This window comes from Rattus norvegicus, chromosome 1 (genome assembly GCF_036323735.1).
Source record: "Rattus norvegicus strain BN/NHsdMcwi chromosome 1, GRCr8, whole genome shotgun sequence".
Taxonomy (NCBI): domain Eukaryota; kingdom Metazoa; phylum Chordata; class Mammalia; order Rodentia; family Muridae; genus Rattus; species Rattus norvegicus.
In genome coordinates this window covers 19,946,522-19,966,032 of record NC_086019.1, presented here as the reverse complement: position 1 = coordinate 19,966,032, position 19,511 = coordinate 19,946,522, and the positions used below count along the sequence as shown (strand labels likewise).

Genomic DNA, 19,511 nt, shown 5'->3' with positions numbered 1-19,511 from the left:
ATTCAACTTTTTTAATTTCATTTTTTATTTGTTTAGTTCTTTTATTTTTTCATTTTTCCTTTTTCCTCTTCCTCCTCCCTTCCCCTCCCCCTCCCCCTCCTCCTCCTCCTCTACTTCCTCCTCCTCCTCCTCTCCCTCCTCTTCTCTTGTTTTACTTTTCTGTTTTATCTTTTTAGACAGGGTCTCACTATGTGGCCTTGACTATCGTGGAACTTGCTCTGTGGACCATGCTGGCCTCAAACTCATAAGAGATTCACCTGACACTGCCTTCGAAGCGCTGGGATTAAAGGTGTACACCACTATTCACTCATTCCACTCCTCATTTAACTATTTTTTTTTTCTTAAGCAGCAGAGAATGTATGTAAGCTTCCTGAATGTATGGGAAAATCAGACCAGTTAAGACATGTACAGGGAACTGAGTGCAACTGGGGACCCTGTGGATTTTCAAGTATTAAAAACTGAGTGACAACATTTGAGTAAGTACTTCTCACCCCGTGTAAGCCATGTTAATTTCTAAATATGACTAGCCTTTTACAGACTGAAAGCTTAAGTTTTAGAACAGCTTAGAATGCCTTGAATTGGTACCTTCCAAAGGACTTTCAAAGTTGCTGAACATTTTAATCAATTTGGTTTTTCAGGAATATTAAAGACTAGTGAAAGCTTTCCTGGACCCCAGGGTATGGAACTTGGAGACAGGCGCTAGCCCTTAAGACCTGCTTTGGCATCAGTCAAAGGTCAATTTGAGTGCATAAGTTGTGTGTGTTATCACTTCAGTACCCTTTGGAAGAGGCTGTTTAGTCCCACCGTAGAAATGTGGAACTGAGTAACCTACCAGCCACCTGCGGGGGTAAGAGGCAGTATTATTATAGTCAATATCATAGTCTCCTTGCAAGAAGCAATTTACTTTCAGCCAAAATCATATTACTTTAGATTAATGCTTTTAATTTGAGTTTTATTGGTTTTGCAGACTTTTGCAAGGATTAATTTGTTTTGATTTTATGGAGCTATAAGTATAAGGGGTACATACCTGATTTTATGTTTGCACATATTTAGGTCACGTAATAAAACTGATTTATACCAAATGTAGGGGGATAGAAGAGTATTTGTCTTTAATGGCACTCTGCGTAATACAGTTCTCCAGTTTGAAACACTAGTTTAGGTATTACTTTCCTGCATTCGCTTTCCTGGTTTGGAGAAGTAAAAAAAACAAAACAAAACAAAACAAAAAACAACAACAACAACAACAACAAAAAAAACTAAAAAAACAACAAAAATAAAAACAAAAACAAAAAACAAAAAAACAACAAAAACAAAAACAAAAAACAAAAAAACAAACAAACAAACAAAAAAACCATGGACTAATGATGGCCATGACCATTTAGGATGCCTCATTTATCTCAACCCATGGACTTGCTGCTATTAGGGCTTGCACCTACCTTGAGCTCCTGAGTTGCATTTTCAAGACCATACAGAATTTTATACGGAGCAGGCAGTGGGCCGGTGAGGTTGATGTTCATGGCCATCTGCTCTAGATGAGCCAGGTCACCAAGAAGAAGGCCTGTACACTCATCTCCACAAACTGTGAAAGGGGAAGAACAAAGAGCATTTGTTCATGCGGAACTCTCCAGCCAGATGTTCAAAGATTCCAGCCGTGAAACGGTTTATGGCCCAACCATAAGTCTATGAACGATGATGGCATGCAGCATCTCAGTTCATTAATGTTATCACACCGACGACAGCTGACGAAGAATGAGAACAACAAAGGAGCAAGTAATATCTGTTACCCAGAATGTGAAAGACAGAGGGACCCAAGAAGAAGAGCAAATGGAGCTTGTAGGGGGGAGGAGGAAGCATATTGCAGAACTAGAAAGGAAAGGCAGAGCACAGAAAGTGAATCTATGAGAACATTGGAATGTTCTCTGTACCCAACATGCTGTTCATCCTCTGCAGTATGGCAGAGCATCTGTAGCAATTTCTCCTGCAAAGGCGTCATGTACTATGAAAAAAGGTCCGTAAGTACTATCTTGTTACATAATAAAAATTTTGCATGTGTCTGTATGTGCATTTATGTACAAGTGCAGGTTACATGTGGGCATTCTTTGTGCTTATGGAGGCCAGAGGTCAACGTTAGGTACTATCCCTGGACAACTTCCCCAAAGCTGGGATTATAGTCCCACCCAGCTTTCTACTTGAGTGCTAGGGATATGAACTTAGGTCCTCATAATTATATGGCAAGCGCTTTACTGACGGAGCCCTCTCCTCCTCCACTGGTGAATTTTAAATCAAAAGAAGGAATCTTTCTTTCTGTGGTGATTTTCTTCCTTGTTTTGATGTTCACCATTTTGGCCAGCATCTCCTCCTTCCCCAAGCATTTTCTCTTTCTCAGTGAGCTGCAGCTCCAGGAATCTCTGCCCTGATGATTAATTTTATCCAGTCTTGTAAGTAAGTAAGCAGCTCCCAAAGGGAGAGCACGGTCTAACCGTTACATAATTGATATTGCTGGTACTAGTCATATTATCTTTAGTGATCAGAAAGAGAAGCTATTCAAGTTTCCTAGAGGTGGTGGTAAGAGTTGGTAAAAAGAGAAATGGACTTTTGTTAGTATGTTATCCAGTTGAGCTTAAAATCAGCATCACAATTTCTAAAGAGAAAACATATTCACTCTGTGGAAAGTGTAAAAGCGTACATACTTAGTTTCGCCTGTCTTTTAAAGACAAGGTCTTATTTATATAGCCCAGGCTAGCAGTTAATGTGCTATACAACGGAGGATGATCTTAAAATTCTGATGCTCTGGACTCTACCTTCTGAGTGTTGAAATTACACGCATGAGCTACTCTGTCTTGTTTACGTAGTACAGGAACCCAGGGCACTGCGAGTGCCGCATAAATCCTCTGGCAACGAAGCAACATCCCTGTCCCCACATGTTGCACCATTCAGTTTCACATGTAGAGTAAGGCATGTATCTTTACACCAAGGAGAAGAGAATGTTGTAATTATGCTGTATACATAAATCCACATATACAAATACAAACTCTATCTTCTAGTCTGCTGATGGATCAAAACCACATCCATGTCAGAAGAGAGAAAAATACGTGACTTAGAAAACACTGAGTTCTGGAGCGGGATTGGCTTGTGCCCCAGACTGGCAAGAATTCAATTAGTTCTCTAAACAGCACTCCCCTGAGCACTTAATGGAGAGGAAACCATTAACAGAAGCTTGTAAACAAAGAGAAAGAAGTACAGAAGGGGAATTTTTGTGATAGGACAAGCAGTTAGAGGTAAGCTGCCATATCCCTTCACAGGGATCTAACAGCCCCAGCAGGGCTTTTAATAAATCACTTCCTTGCGGGTGGCCAGTGCAAGCGTAGCGTGTCATCTGAGTTACTCTGCAAGTTCCTGACATTTTACAAGTGAGTGAACAAGCATCTCAGGAGGCAGGGGCAGAAGTCGAGAGCTAGGACCAGGCCTCTTACTGTTGTTCCTGCTAGAAGGAAAGAAAATTTTTGAGTCATGGAAACAAAGTAAGAGGAAGAGAGAGCAGTGGCTTCTTCACACCCTTGGGCCGTGCGAGCTTCAGGAGACCTGTCGGAATTCGGCTAGAGATGACGAAGTGCTGGCCCGGTGTGGTTCTCAGACTCCATTTGGCTTCTGGATCACTGAGAGGGGTTTTAGAACTTCAGAGACAAGGCAAACTTTTGGATTTCTCATTCTGGAGGTAATGGGATGCCATGCTTTCTGATACTTATGTTGAAAATGCACTTCCCTGACAAGCTCAAAAGAGACACTGATACTTCTGGTTTGGGCACAATGCTGTGATAAAAGGTGGACCAGGAGTCTTGGCATCACCTGGGAGCTTAATAGACAAGCAGAACCTTGAGCATATTGATCCCAGACTGCACAAGTCACAGGCTGCACTTGAGAAAGAAAGAGTCCATGTAACCCACATAGGAAAGACTGGCCAGTCTGCTGGAGACCAGTGGTTCTCAGCCTGGGATACACAGCAGAACCACAGGGATTCACAGTGTGCTCTGACCTGGGCCTTCCCCTTTCCATCTCCTAAGAGTTGGGTTCAATATGTCCATGGAAAGCTCAGCCATGAGTATTTCTAAAAGATTCCAGTGGATTCTGGAAGCCAGGGTTTTGAAAGGGTGTGCTAATATGAAATGGTGGGAATTCCCCAAGGAGGAGGGTATTTTGCTTGTTATCTTCTCTGTCTGGGGATTTCACCTTCACAGACCTGGTTCATAAGCCATCAGTTTAAATGTTAAATGATTATTCTGAGAAGGGAAAGCTGACTACTGAAGTTAATTGTTAAGTGAGCTAATAAGTCGTAACTCTCTCCTGTATTCTTCATGTTTTAACAATTTAACTCTTGTGCCGGCTATTATATTTTATTGTTTACACATTGATAAGTTGTTTCTCCTTGAGTTGAGAACAGACTTTAAACATCTTTTGCTGAGGACTGGCCTTTTGCTTGTGTTGTCATGTTAAATACTGGCAACCTAAGGCCTGGTTGCTCCCAGGGATGAGTGTGTGCAGTGTACCCAAGTGACTCTATATAACCTTGCCCCGAGTTATCCTTGACTGGGGAAAAAAGATGCCTATGGACAATAACAGGGCAGAAAAGAGTTAGGCAGAGTGTTTGGATTCCTAGATTTGGGGTTTGAGAAGTCTACGAGGGAGAAAGAAGGTGGAGAGGAGAAAGACACCATGGGTTAGATGATTCCTGAGAGCATGCCCGTGAGGGCTGGCCAATTGGAGTTAAGTGCAGCTAAGACAAAACCTAGTAAGTAGTAACTTGGAGTTATCAATAGGAAATATATTTTTTTAAGATTTATTTATTTTATATATCTGTGTACATTGTGACTGTCTTCAGACACACCAGGAGGGCATTGGATCCCATTACAGATGGTTGTGAGCCACCATGTGGTTGCTGGGAATAGAAGTAACGTTCAGCTACTGAGTTATCTCCCCAGCGCAGGAAAATAGAGGATAGATATCTGACCAGCTCTAGTGCTGATTAAGGCTTATTATAATAATAAAAGTTTTGTGTCCTTTGTCTGGAAACTGAATGATCAAAGGCAGGATAGATAAAGCAGATAGGAGATTAAACATTCGTGATAATAATCCTTGCCACAACGTCTAGGACACTGTACACAGTAAAAATTCAATGGATGTTTGCACATTGTTATCTTTGCTAAAGAAGGATAAGAAAGTATTTTGGACAAGAATAACAGGGGTCAGCATGGCATAATTATGCACATTCCTGAAAAGAAAGGAAAAACAGGGAGGTGATGTTTGAATGTGAGAATGCTGTGTTTAATGGCAAACAAAGAGCCACATAGATGCCTAAGGAATACAAAACAAATAAGAACAACCGTTGGAGGAAAATATGGTAGCGTGGGTGACTACAGAGGACATCTCAAATCAAGATGGATGGCTGCTCTTGTTATGCTCCTGGCAACATACCTAGAGAAGTTTATATCCCACCCCTGAAAGAGTTGCTTATCTGTGTTATTGCTTCTCAACTCAGAATAGCTAAGAGAATCAGCTTAGAGGTGAATGAATAACGAAAATGTGAAAAAAAAATCACGCAACAGAACTGCCTTCGGCTATGAAAAATTGATATTATGGAATTTGAAGGTAAGTGGGTGGAAGCAGAAAAACATTATAAAACAGTTTTGATTCCTCTTCAGTTATTGAAATGAAACTCACTTAATTGCCTTTCCAAGAACTCACAGGTGTCCTTTTAAGTCTCTGGATCCAAGGGTCTACTATTCGTTCCTATGTTATGGCCACTGTATTTGCTTTTTAAGGTACAAAGCAAAGCAAATTTCTATAAGCGAAAGGTAAGTTTTATAGTAAGTGCCAGGTATTACTTTCACGTCTGTCTGAATCGTTCAAAAAGACGTATGAATGTAACAGCCACAGGGGACTTTTCAAAGCTTCTACCCAACTGAACCATGGAGTTTTAAGGTGTATACACTGGTCGGGTTACCATTTACTTAATGGCTTGTCATTTTATTCTGACACAAACCAGTTTACTTATGCCTCAAACTACCTTAAAGTGTATGGAGTGTATGGCGATGGGCACGCAAATGAAAACAAATTGAATTTACTAGGACAGGAAGTTCTGAAGAGCATGGAGAGACATGGGGGCCTTCTCATCTGATAAGAACAGCTCTCCGATAAGACTGCTGGGTAAATTAACACCTGTCTCATAATCAGGACACCCTCCAAACCTCTCCAGACCATTCTCCTCATTCTATAATACAGGTAAGATCATAAAGCTAGAGCCTGCCAAAAATGCATGAACGTAAAAGCAAATATTTCAAGACTATGATTAGATTTTACATGACTAAACACTTCCGAGTCTTTGTCTATAAAAGTGTCAGGATAAATTTGTGTCTGATATTAACAAATGCGGTACTAAATCCAGATCGTTATAGCTGGGCACACTGAAGGGGCAAATCGTGCAGCCGATATTGCACATCTTTCTGTTAGCAATTAGTTCAAAATATTGCATTTCCACCAGGATCCCCCATGCATAGTAATTGCCGGCTTACTATCACAAAAAATTCACAAACCACATTTAAAAAACGAAGAAGCTGAAGCCGAAATGAGCACACTGACTACTTGCAAAGGCCAAACTCTTTAAGTAATTTTAGACAGAGATTCAAAAATTGTCTGCTCAGATCAACTAGGGGTAAGTGAATATAAACTCACATTTTTAACAGAAGATAAAATGTATGCCATAATATGTATCTGTTAACTTAATTAGGAGAACTCAAAGACATTGATATATATCTTTGGCTCTGGCTCTGATTGTGTGTGTGTGCATGCGTGCGTGCATGCGTGCGTGCGCGCATGTGTGTGTGTGTGTGTGCGCGCGCATGCGTGCGTGTGTGTGTCGCTTATTCGCTTGAAAAAGCAACCCTCAAGCAGGACAGATAGTTCACATTTACAACCACTGTGTTTTAGAGGAAAAGACAGGAGAATTGAGAGTTCAAAGCCAGCCTGGGATACATGGAGAATACGAAGCTAACCTGAGGTGAAATCCCTGTCTTAAGAAACAAGGAAACTTTGTATTACCCGATTTGGGGCTTAATTAAAAACAGATTCGGTGTAATATTTCATCATTTGTAAATCAGAGTCTGTTGTAAGATTTGATTTCAGACATATTCAAAAAGTTTATTCACCTATTCTTTCTTTTGTTAAGAGGAAAAGTATTTGGTAATTGTTAGACTAGCATGGGAAGGCCCATTATGAGAAAGCACCACCTCCTAGGCTCCACCTCTAGGTGGAGACGCGCTGTCTCCTTGTTTAGAGTTAATCCCGTTGGTCAGATCAAATGGCCTAGCTAAGGGAGGCAGGTTCACCTTAAGCCATATTACAGAGGCAGAGAAACTGTCCCTAAGGAGATGGTCTACTTTATTTTCCCAGAATTCCTGTCATCTTGGACAGTCCCTATGAGGCACGGTGAGATTCTGCTGGTCAGACTGCCTTTCTGAATCCTGACTTAGACAGCACTAACTCTTCTTGTTCCTTCTCCTGTCTTTTTCTTTCCAATGCCCAGCAGAGCCTCATTCTGCTTTTCCTGGTACTATAGGCTTTACTTTTCCTTCGAAGCCCACTTCCCTGCTGTGTGCGTGCCTGTTTACCTTGTGGCCAGCATCCATGCTGTCTTAAGCTCAGACAGCATTGCTTTGTTTCTTTCTCTTTTATATTCTCTCCTCTGGGTGCTGCTGAAATCCACAGCTTGCCTACGCTGAAGTTTTCTTCTCCTCTTCTCCTTTTCTCCCTCCTCTCTCTCTCTTCTTTCTTTCTTTCTTTCTTTCTTTCTTTCTTTCTTTCTTTCTTTCTTCCTTCCTTCCTTCCTTCCTTCCTCCCTTCCTTCCTTCCTTCCTTCTTTCCATCCTCCCTTTCCTTTCTTTTTTGCTTTTTAATAAAATCATCCCAGGCCTTCTGTTTAACTTTGTTCTTACATCCTTTTACTGCGACTAAGAATTATAAGAGGGGACCCTGATTTCTCTGGTCACATCAGATAACAACAAAAACATCTCCCAAATTTCTACTAATGTGAATTTAGGTAGAGATTCAAAAGTCTTTAGATATAGAAGCTGCAAAATACAATGTGTGTATCATTTAAACAAAACCAAATTATGAGTCAGGAAAAGCACAATTTGGAAAGAACTCAGACAGTACAGTGCTTGGCACATAATATGAGGACCTGAGTTTGAGCCTCAGGACATCCTTAATAACCCAGGTATGATGGGAAGTCAGAAACAGGTGGATGCACTGGGCTTAGTGGCCATCCAATCCAGAGGAGTCAGTGAGTCCTGGACCACAGAGAGCCGGTCTCAAAACAAGGGCACAGAACTTGAGGAAAACTAACACCTACAGTTGTTCTCTCTCTTCTACATATATGTACACAAAATTGCACACATAGCAGCAAAATACAGAACACACACACACATACACACACACAGAGTAAAATTCAATGGAGAAAAATAAAGCAGAAAAGACGTGCCTATTGCAGTTCAGTGATGATATAATTTTTCAAAAACAAAATGGAATCATAAAAGCATATAAACACCAGAGGAATATAGCTTTTGTCTGCATAACAGTTACACCATAGTGGGCAAGTACTTTGTCAGCTCTAGCTCACATGATCCTAACAGCAGTTTGGCGAGGATGGAAACCGTCATGGACAGTGGTTAGGACTGTAGAAAGAATGAGTGCAGAAAGGAAAGCGGAACGTAGAGAGAGCCTAAGAAAGGTTGTCACGGACATGGAGTATAGAGAACTAGAGATAATTAAGAAAAGTGTGATTCAGCCCTAAGCCAAGGAAATATTTCATCCAAAACTAATGAGACGTTCAAAACACCTTGCTTTTAAAAGTAGCCAAAGTGTTAACAGGAGAGGTCAGGTTCTGCCCTGGCCTGCTTTCTATTGAGAGGCTAAGCATAATGATCAAAAGCAACTTGGGGAGGAATGGGTTATTATCATCTCGCAGTTTTATAATCCATCATGACAGGAAGTCAGGACAGGGACCTGGAGGCAGAAAGGGAAGCAGAAGCCGTGGAGGGATGCTGTTTTCTGACTGACTTGCTCTTCATATCTTGCTTAGTTTGTTTTCTTAGACAGCCCAGATTCACCTGGCCAAGAATGACACCGCCCATGGTGGGCTGGGTCCTCCCATACCAGTCTTTATTAATAAAAACAAACAAACAGACAACAAAGCAAATCAAACCAAATCAACAACCAAAAATCTTTCCCAAGTCTTTCCTACAGGTCAGTTTGATGGAGACATTTTTCTTACCTGTAAATCACTCTTCGCAAATGACCCAAGTGTGTGTCAAGTTGACAAGAAAACTAACTAGCATTTTTATAAAGATACTTTCAATATGTATTATTTCAGTTCTAGAGATTATGAACCAATAGGTGAGTCTACTCTTCTTTGGGGAGGGGGTATTAATAAACCTCTTGGGCTCATTCAGAGTGAAAAATTGAAGTAGACTTTAGTTTACTCTTAAATCAACGCCTGATTCAAATGAAGGCAATAATGACTAGCAGTCTCCATTAGCCACCTGCCCGGTGCCTTAATTTTCTAAGGCACAGGGTTGTCAATGTAACACGAAGAGAAGTCATCCAGAACCAGCCTCACAAATGTTGTTTTACACAACAGTAGTACAGAATGATGCAGAGTAGACTGTTAACAAGAAAAACAAGCGTGTACTACTACTAAAAGAGATAAGTAGAGGAAGGCTCATAAACTACCTTAGCACACCGCTCTGCACTTGAATTTGAACATCACGGCATGGCTTAAAGTTCTACAAAGCTACGGCCAACATACTAGCCTTTGCAAAGTAGCCTCCTTGAAAACTAAGCGGTGGTAGAGACAGTATGACATTTAGGGGTGAGAATACAGGGTGATCACATTTGACCATAGATTAATAAATCACTTCCGGACATCTTGTTAAGTCATATTTTGGAACAGTAAGTATTATGTATTTGTATAATGACAGGATTCCACTATGTGTTATAGGAAAGACTAAGTGTCCTTAGTAGTCTTCTTTGATTAGAATGGGTCACCAGTATTCTAGAAATAACAAGGGCTTGTATCTTATGATGGTGAGGTGCTTATTGGCAACTAGCTATTTAGAATGTTGGGCCAGCGAGATAACCTGGTGATTAAGGAGGATGGCTGACAAACTCAGTGATCTGATTTTGATTCCCACAACTTACACAGTGTAAGGAGAGGATAAACTTCCTCAGGTTGTCCACTGACCTCCATATGGGTTCCATAGCATGGACGGCACCCTCACCAATAAAGACTATGAAATAAGATATAAAGAAGATGGACCCTCACTGTGTCTCTGCAGAATTGAGAACATTTGTAATTGCAATACTGATAAGAGAAGCACCTTTTTATATGCTACATTTTAAATAAATTGTGATATAAATAATAAAACAGATATGTCACAAATACCTCTTATGCACTGGCTAGAACCATAAGCACGAATTTGATATTTATAAGCTATGAGGTGGAATTTTGGGTTCATTCTATGGAGTAAGATTTTGTCAAAGTTGCTAATTTTAATTGCAGTTCCCCAGGAGTTTTCTATATTTTACTCTGCCACTCATGGTCTATTTTAAACATCGTGTGAGTTAGTCTGTTAACTATACATTTAAAGAAAATAGGACATGAACAAATCAACTTTTGGATTTCAGAAATTTTTTCTTTGGCATTGAATACATAACAGCTTTCATGTTTGTTCTCAAGTTTCAGGGTAGGTGGGTATTCTCATTTTATGAAATGACATATCAGTTATAAATAAGAGAGGAGGATGGATTTGTAATACTTAACTTGACCAAATAGAAACTCTGTTCTATGAATTACAATAAAATATTCAAAAGCACAAATACACCTAAGGGATAAACATAATCCAGCTGTCCTAAGTAAATCCTTTTGTTTTAAAGTTTGGATTAGGATGTAGTTCAATAGTAGACTGCCTGGATAGTATGAAAAACAAGCAAACAAACAACAAACAAACAACAAACCAACCAACCAAAATCCTCTGAGTTAGAAATAAGAAGAAAGAAAAGTCATGAATTAACCTAAGCACTGACATCATGAATCTTTTTACTGCAATGAAGTATAGCCTCTTTAGACAATGCCTGGTGAGTAAGTATTGATATTAATTAAATATATGATATTTCAAATTTAAAGACAGGCTCTAAAAGAACAACAGATGACATTGTGTTGATAAGACAGCTCAGCAGGCTTGCTCCCAAACCTGACAACATGAGTTTTATCCTTCGGATCACAAGGTGAAAAGACAGAAAGCAATTTCTCTGAATTGTTCTCTGACCTCTGGAAACATGCCTTTTTTATACTCAGACATGTTCACAGGTACACACACACATACATGAACACTCATACACATACACATACATGGACTAAATACCTAGAAAAATGTAAATGCCATGAAATAATTAAAAAAAAAACAAATAAACTGTAAAGCCTATCTAACATGTTGCTTAAAATAGTGGATTTCTCTGATTATATCCCTTCTTGTCCTAACATGTTTCAAATTATAAAACCTTATGTGTCTTCTACACTATGGTCTATGGGTCTCATGCCACTCCTCTGAATTAGGATCACCAGGGGGCTGAGATAAGGCCAGAACTGGTTCTTAGTGACATTTACAGATAGGCTGCAAGAATGACCAGGAATGCATAGGGGTTGAACACAACCCAGACACTGGGACGTCCCCTGCAAGGTGAGCCTCTAAACATTGTTATGACAAACCTGTTTGTGGTGAAAGGAGTGCTTCAGGGGATGTCTGACATCTGAACTTGGAATCTGAAGGGGCTGGGTACTGAGTAATTATTGACTCAGTGGAGTGAGTTAATCACTATGATGGTGCTAAAGCCGGCTTACTGAGAGACTCTGGGGCCTCCATATTTCCCAATGAAACAATTATTGTATAAATTATTATTATTATTATTGAAATATAGTATATACAATGATTGCATCCTGTAGGAAATCTCTCTTCCCTTCCCAGTTGATTTCTTTTTCAGACAGGGTCTCATGAAGCCCAGGCTGTCCTCAAACTTGTACAGTATCCAAGGGTGACCTTGAACTGCTGATCATGTTGTCTCTTCTACTTCTCAAGTACTAGCTTACAAGCATTCACCATCACACCAGGTTGAGGAAAGTCCTTTTTAAATACAGTTGCTTTATTGACCATGATGCTCATAAATAACTAACAGACATTTGCAGAAATTCAGGTAGTGAGAGGCATCACAGGATTTCCTCATTTGTTCTGTGTTGTCCAAACTTTATAGCATAAATCTACATCTTTTATTAAACAAATAGTGAGTCTGTGGATCTTAGGCCTATGGTTGTATGCAAATGTCCTGTATAACACAGTACCATGTTCAATGGCTATACATGATGAAAAGTAGTTTAGGAATGAAAAAAAATAAGGATTAAAAACAAAACATTTAAATTTATGATATGAATCGATTTCAATTGTGTTTCTTAAAGAATTAATAAAGGAGAACCAATTTAACTCTCATATAATCCATACAAAGAAATCATCAGAGCAGTATCTGGTTTCTACCAAGCCGAGACATAACTCTTCTCACAGCCAACACGACACTCACCGAGAGCAGCATGGACATTTATTTTTCTTACTTCTCATATTCTGTCTCTGCACTGAGGTCCTTCTCCTAACTCACACCCCCAGGCAGTGTAAAAGCCCACTGTGATCCCATGTGATGAAGCAGGCCCCAAAGATAAGATACACCCGGTCAGTCTAGTCTTTGGTCCCTTGATCTAATTTAGCTTGGGGATAGAGAAGTCTCTTACAAAGAGAATTGAGGATGAGGCAGAGTTAAGTCCTCGCTGATTCTTGTTTTCTTAAGATACGTTCAAAGCAGGGGTAGGAAGTAGGAATTGAGAGCTGTAGGCTGAGGGAGGGGAGCAGCTGAAGCAAACCACAGCATGTTTGTACTAAACCGCAGAAACTGCCAACGATGAGAAAGGAAGGAAAATCCAGAGTAGCTCTGTGTAATGGTTCTTCGGGTCAACGTAAAGAAGGGTGGATGGAAAGGTGCAGAAGCAAGAGGGAACCAGTAAGCCTGGAGGAAGATTATAGAAGTAATGTCTACTTATACAACATAGCTATACATAATATAGGACAGAGGTACAGAGAGCAAAGAAAGTTCCACAATTTAACCTTTTATCACGAGATAAGAGTCATTGTAATATTCCAGAAGGAAATGAAAATCTCCAGGTCACAGAAATGGGGATGAACCCCATGGTCAACGGGTGAAAATGCACTGCTAGACAAGAATAATGCGAACGGACAGTCCAAGGTTAAGTGGCTGTCACCACGGGCTCAGTGCTCTTCACATGAATATCAGATAGAGAAAGTGGAAAATAGAGATGTACGTCAGGGATGAGTTAAATGTTCGTATGATACATTTATTCAATATGTAAATAAAGAATTAATCACCAGAAAAAGAACATGAAGCTAATTTGGCTGGGAAAAAAATCACAGTTCTTTTTGAAAACAAATGTTTAGAAGAGTAATCCTTTTATTTCATCTTTCGTTGCCCTTAATGTGCTGTTTAACGTCTACATGCCTCATTAAATGTGTTCCTTTTCCCAGGTTGACACCTGCATGATTAATAAATCGATTATTCATAGTTCAGTGATTATTGAGATGTGTTTATATGTTACTCAGCTGGTTATATATCCATGATATATGACGGAAAAAATTAATTTTCCAATAATGAAACAGTGCTGTGGAATATTTGGCAGCCCACTAAAAACCATTTATTTATTTAATTAATCAATTAATTAATTTATTTATGTGTGTCTGTGTGTGTGTCTGTGTATGTGTGTGTCTGTGTGTGTCTGTATGTGTATGTGTGTGTGCATATGTGTGTCTGTGTGTATATGTGTCTGTGTGTATATGTGTCTGTGTGTATATGTGTCTGTGTGTATGTGTGTGTGTGTCTGTGTATATGTGTCTGTGTGTGTGTGTGTGTGTGTGTGAGAGAGAGAGAGAGAGAGAGACAGAGACAGAGACAGAGACAGAGAGAGGAGAGAGAGAGAGAGAGAACTGTACTATAATGTCTTGGTATCTTCTCTTTATAGTCTTTCCTCACACCAACCCTCACTCTTAGTGTTACCTCTTATTCCCCATCATGGTGCAAAGGTCACGAGGGAGGCTCTGCACAGGTGGCTTAAGTGCTCCAACACTCACCGAGTCACCCCCAGAGGCCTTCTCATGTACTTCAAGCATTACATATTTTCATTAAAGAGACTTGGAATTCAGAGAAAACCCTGCATCCGAGTGTAAACACATTTTTATTTGTGGATGTGCAGTGTGTCTCTGTGTGGGTGTGTGCACGTGAGTGCAGGTGCCTATGGCCTTCGGAAGAGCCCTTTGGATCCCCTGGAGCTAGAGTTACAGGCAGTTATGACCCCCTGGCATGGGTGCTTGGCACTGAACTTGGGTCCTCTGAAAGAGCCACAAGTACTCATTGTCTGAGCTATCTCTTTAGTTCCTAGCCCACATTTAAAAATTTAAAACTTAAAAAAATTTCCGAATGGCCCAGTCTGAACATTTTAACCTAGTTTTAATCCCACCTTTAGCTTTTGAGGCAACTTTTTATCAAGCTGGAGCACGACCTAAGTTCTAAAAATGCAGCTCAGGATGAGACACAATGAGACCATGGTAAAGGGAAGACGAGTCTGCACACTGAAATCTGTAAATACCACAGGAAAATGTGGTGAAATAAATCTCTTTAAGAAGAGCTTAGCCTGGCTCACTAGTCTCCCTTTGACTTTATAAATAACTTATTCTAGATTTGAATTGATATAAGTAATTTTCAGTGTTACATATTTAAACTACTGAATCCAATGTAATTTCAACACTGAATCCAGAATCAGGTGCCATGAGAGACAGTCAAATAGGCAAGGGTGGCGGATGTGGGGGGGAGGGGGGTGAACAATCAATCCTCCACTGCTGACGGAGTCAGTAAAAGTACTTAAACACTTGAATGTACTGTAACCACATCCAGTGTTTGTAGTTCAAGAAGAAACCGCAAAGCATTATGTAAAAGCCGTGGAAAGAAATCAGTTTTAATTCAAGGCTTAAAATGCCTATCTAGCCAATTACAAATTCAGGAGGATTCTAAAAATTTAATACAACGGGATCTTTAATCTGTCACAAAGGCAGCGCCAACTTTGGGCGAAATGGCAAATCCTGAGATGGGCAAAAATAAGACTTGCCTGGGGGAGCGTCATCGTAGGTGTTCAATGAATTGACTAAAGCATGCTGAGAATTTTTCCACAGCTCTTTGCTTAGCGGGAGGGAAACAAAGACAGCATGCCAGCAGGGGAAGGTGGGTAGACAGCTTCAGAAAGGAGGCAGAGTAGCACCAGCTACAGCAAACAAGGAAATGCAGACGGAGCTTGTAGGAACTGAGACAGACATGGAGGGCAGGACCACAGAACTAGCTGCTAAGTTAGTATACGTACAGACACACTCTGCGCCCTCGCGCGCATGCCCGTGCTCGCAGCCATCACACTTCCTTCCTGTGGCTCCAGGACGGCACGTGCAGAGTCCCGTGACCGGGTCACAGGGAACTGGCAGGGAGCCATAAGGGTCACACTCACATTCTTGGCAGGAGCCTCCAGGGCTGCTTGGGCTGCCAGCGTAGCCTGGGGCACACCTAGATTGGAATAGGAGAAAAGAATGGAGATCAATGAAAGTCTTAACTTTGTTAAGTTTGCTTGGTGTGTGTGTGTGTGTGTGTGTGTGTGTGTGTGTGTGTGTGTGTGTGTGTGTGTGTGTATGCACTCATGCTAGTGTATGTTCACATGTCTTGCATATGAAAACATGTACTATATATCTCTATTCATTTTTGGTTTTGTATTCAGTTACCCAGTTACCCAGCCTGGTCTTAAACTCAGTTTGTAGCAGTTTGAACACGCCATCCCCCTGCCTCAGACTCCTGAGTAGCTGGGAATTGACTTGGCTTGATTACTGTCATTCCAATCTAAGATAACAAGTGTTTGATAAAAGTATTATTTAAATAAAACCATTGGAATTGTTTCCTAACAGGTGCACACAAAATGTACATTCTAAGCATGTTCAAATTGATTATTTCTTTCAAGGGTTCATTACAAGTCTAATGAAGATAAAGTGTAGGGAGGGGCTTCTCCATCACAGGACAATCAAGAAACACAAGCAGTTTTAGACACTGACTGCATCTGGGCAGGTCATAAGGTGATTTAAATGATTTAAGGAGCGAGCTCTCATAAGTGGAGCACATTTATCTGGGAGGTTACAAAAAAATGTACCCAGACCTTTGGTTTAATTTTGCTGAATAGAAGCAGGTTTTAGGGAACTATAACCTGATCGCTCATATGCTAGTGATGATACATTCAAAGCCATAACGACACTTGAGAATTGCGAAAACAATTCAAACCACTCACGTTTGCTAGTATATGACCCTGCTCATCCATAAACTGCATGAACTGCCAACTCCTACTGATTCTATATTAATGCATATTAAAATGATGGATTTTTGTGATCACTCTGCTACCAAACAGTAATTGTGATCTTACTATACACTCTTCTAGTCTTTTCTACACAGCTGCTTTGGTAGATAGCGGTAATATCAATTTACAAAGTTATTTGCAGCATAAAATATTTATATTATGAATTGCTACAGAAGATCCATTGGTACCCAGGGTTGCTTTCAGTCATGATGCTACTGGAATTTACAAGGGCATTAAACGAGTATTCATTTCAACATAACCCCAAAGGACATGGCAGCCATAACGAAGACCTAACCTTATCATCTCTAATCTACGTCCAAATGATGTATGCATCTTCCAAATAACTGAAAAATGTTTCTGGGTGATTATACTATATACTGTTGAATCTCTGCTAATTCTTAGTGATCCGGGCCATATGAGCACACCATTCTGTACACATATGAAAGTGCTAGGTAAAATGTATAGTTATCATATACAGATATTTGAAAATATATCTTATAAACATATTTTATTGGAATTCATAAAACCTACATCTAGCTTCTCCATTCAATTCTATAGCCATTATCCATATAACTATTGCTAGTTGTATAAAAGACTCATAAGTAGTTGAAAGGGAATAATAGCAAATACTTTTTTAGTTTAAAATATGACTAACGGTTTCAGGAGCTTCTAGGAATCTCTAGTGAGATGGGCAAACAGGCTATGGGAATGAAAACTGTGTGTTGAGTGGATTTCAGGTGACTTGCAATCTTAGCTTTCTTAGACAGAAAATTTTAGAATATAAAGAAAATCTCAAAATTTGTTCTGCTTTGAGGCAGAGGATATAGACCTTTGAAATCCATTCTCTTGTTAATTATTGACCATGAGCCACCAGAGAAAGATGGGGAGTAAATTCTCAGGCAAATTATACCTATTCCTGTGAGGGAACCTGGGCAGGATACCAACGGGGTCCCTTACACACCTGATGATCAGGAAAACAGTGTTAAGCGGGAAGAACAATGGGACCCAGATAAATTGCTGGAAGTAAGTTATATCTAGGAATTGTTATGAAACTGTTAGATTGTTATCAATTATACAAAGATTACAGAACATGTATATTAAAATAATAGTTTCAGTTACCCTGCAGTGTCTTAAATACTAGTGCTAGTAACCATTTGAACATCTAGCTTCCTGGTCTCATGAAAATGTGTATGTGGAAAATGTGAATTTGCTTCCTGAGAAAGAGACTGGGGCTGTGTCCTTAGCTGGACATTTGCATGGAACCTAATTTTGGTTTCATGGTGCTTCCCCAGATTTTGTGTTTTCTGAGTTCTTTGAAGAATATTGATTACCTATTAAAAAGGGGGCTCAATAGCAAACATTTTATTTTCTGGACAGGACTAATTTCCCTCATTACCGTGTAATTCTAGACTACACAAAGTACACAGGCAAAGAGCAAAGAAAAGTACCATGTTTTAAGTTGGCCAATGACCTGAGAACAGTGTGGCCAGTGTTTCAAATTCCATAGCTACCAAAAAGCTTTGGAAGAACACTGACATTTTGTTCTTATAAAATTATGTGCCTCTTTTTGTATTAAAACTAAATTAAATAATCATGAAATTATTTGGGATCACTAAGTTCTCAACCTGAAATCAGAACAAATACATTTTTAAAGGAGCCTTTTTAAAGCTATTAAAATATCTGCAAAGCAGTAATTACTCAAATATAAATGGTGAAAGTCACTAAAGCAATGAATGGTATGGTGACCCTTTACGGTCCCATGTGCGGTTGTCAGTACCTTTCACAGTACTGTCCTTCATACCCCCTTGGGCAGGCTGTGCAGCGATAATCTTCCAGACCTTCTAGTACACAAGACGGGCTGAAACTGAACCGGAAAACAACACAGAAAATGTTAGTCACATACTTGATAAAATTCAGTATTTCTACCCATTACCAAGGTCACTGGGACACTTTGTTGGGGGTGCGTGATAAAAATATTTATAAATGTCAATAAAATTCTTATTTATGGCAAGACAATTAAAACTACTAGTGATAGATAACAAAATCCACAGAAAAATATCAGCATTTTGAAATCATAAATTATTTTATGAAACGTGTATAAATATTACATCTCAACACAATTAATCACAGTTATTAATTCCAAGAATTTTGATGTGATTGTAAGTACACAGGTCTCTTAGTGGGTCAGGGATGGCTGAATCCGCCAGGTTAAAACCAAACGAAAAGGAGGATACAAGGACCATGGTTTTTATTTTCTCTGAACCCTTAGTCTAACTTGCACCGGAAGTTTAATATATGAAATGTGAGTGGATGTTTCACACAGAATACAACAGGGCCCTTTGCAGCCTACGGACTTCAACACTCACAGTACGCAAAGTAATTGGATTTAGCGTGTGGCAAGAAGACAGAGCTTTCCAAACCAAAATGAATGATATGTGCTGTTTTATGGGCTTTTAAATAATTGCCCTGTAATCAACTTCCCTATCCCATGTACAGACCCCAGCCAGACCACAGCTCAAACGAGTGGTTCATTCCCAGCAGAACACTAGGAAGAGACGACTTCCTCCCTGTAAAGGGGTGATTCAGATAACTGATTTCAAATCATTCCATACAAAGAAGCAATAGGAAGGATTGTTCTTAGGCCAAGACCCAAATCATAGCACATAATAACACCAGACTCATTGGTGGGGACATCTTTAGGGTTGTATCTTATTATAGCTCAAATCCATGGTTTGTGAATGGATGCCAGGTTTTAACTTTTGCAAAGTGTGTGAACAAATGAATCTACTATTTATGACCTCATTATCTGATTTTTTTTTCCTTAGATCTTGGGCCCCCTTCCCCCAAACTGGTAAATGATATGTTTATCAAGTGTTCAGTTCTTTAACTTCACATTTGATGCTGAAAACATGTGTGTGGG

The 19,511-nt window shown here is 39.8% G+C and overlaps 1 protein-coding gene across 8 annotated transcripts in view; it reads right to left on the bottom strand.

The window, feature by feature from the left end:
- Positions 1 to 19,511, bottom strand: part of Lama2 (laminin subunit alpha 2) — a 647,931-nt gene that overhangs the window by 174,024 nt on the left and 454,396 nt on the right. For 7 of the 8 annotated variants that reach the window (XM_063264627.1, XM_063264628.1, XM_063264632.1 and 4 more), the window contains 3 exons: positions 18,369 to 18,455; positions 15,566 to 15,759; positions 1,437 to 1,579 (listed from right to left, as the gene is read on the bottom strand). In XM_063264627.1, the coding sequence (XP_063120697.1) occupies positions 1,437 to 1,579; positions 15,566 to 15,759; positions 18,369 to 18,455 (424 nt within the window). The remainder of the gene's footprint in view (positions 1 to 1,436; positions 1,580 to 15,565; positions 15,760 to 18,368; positions 18,456 to 19,511) is intronic. The other variant, XM_063264630.1, reaches the window with a different exon arrangement.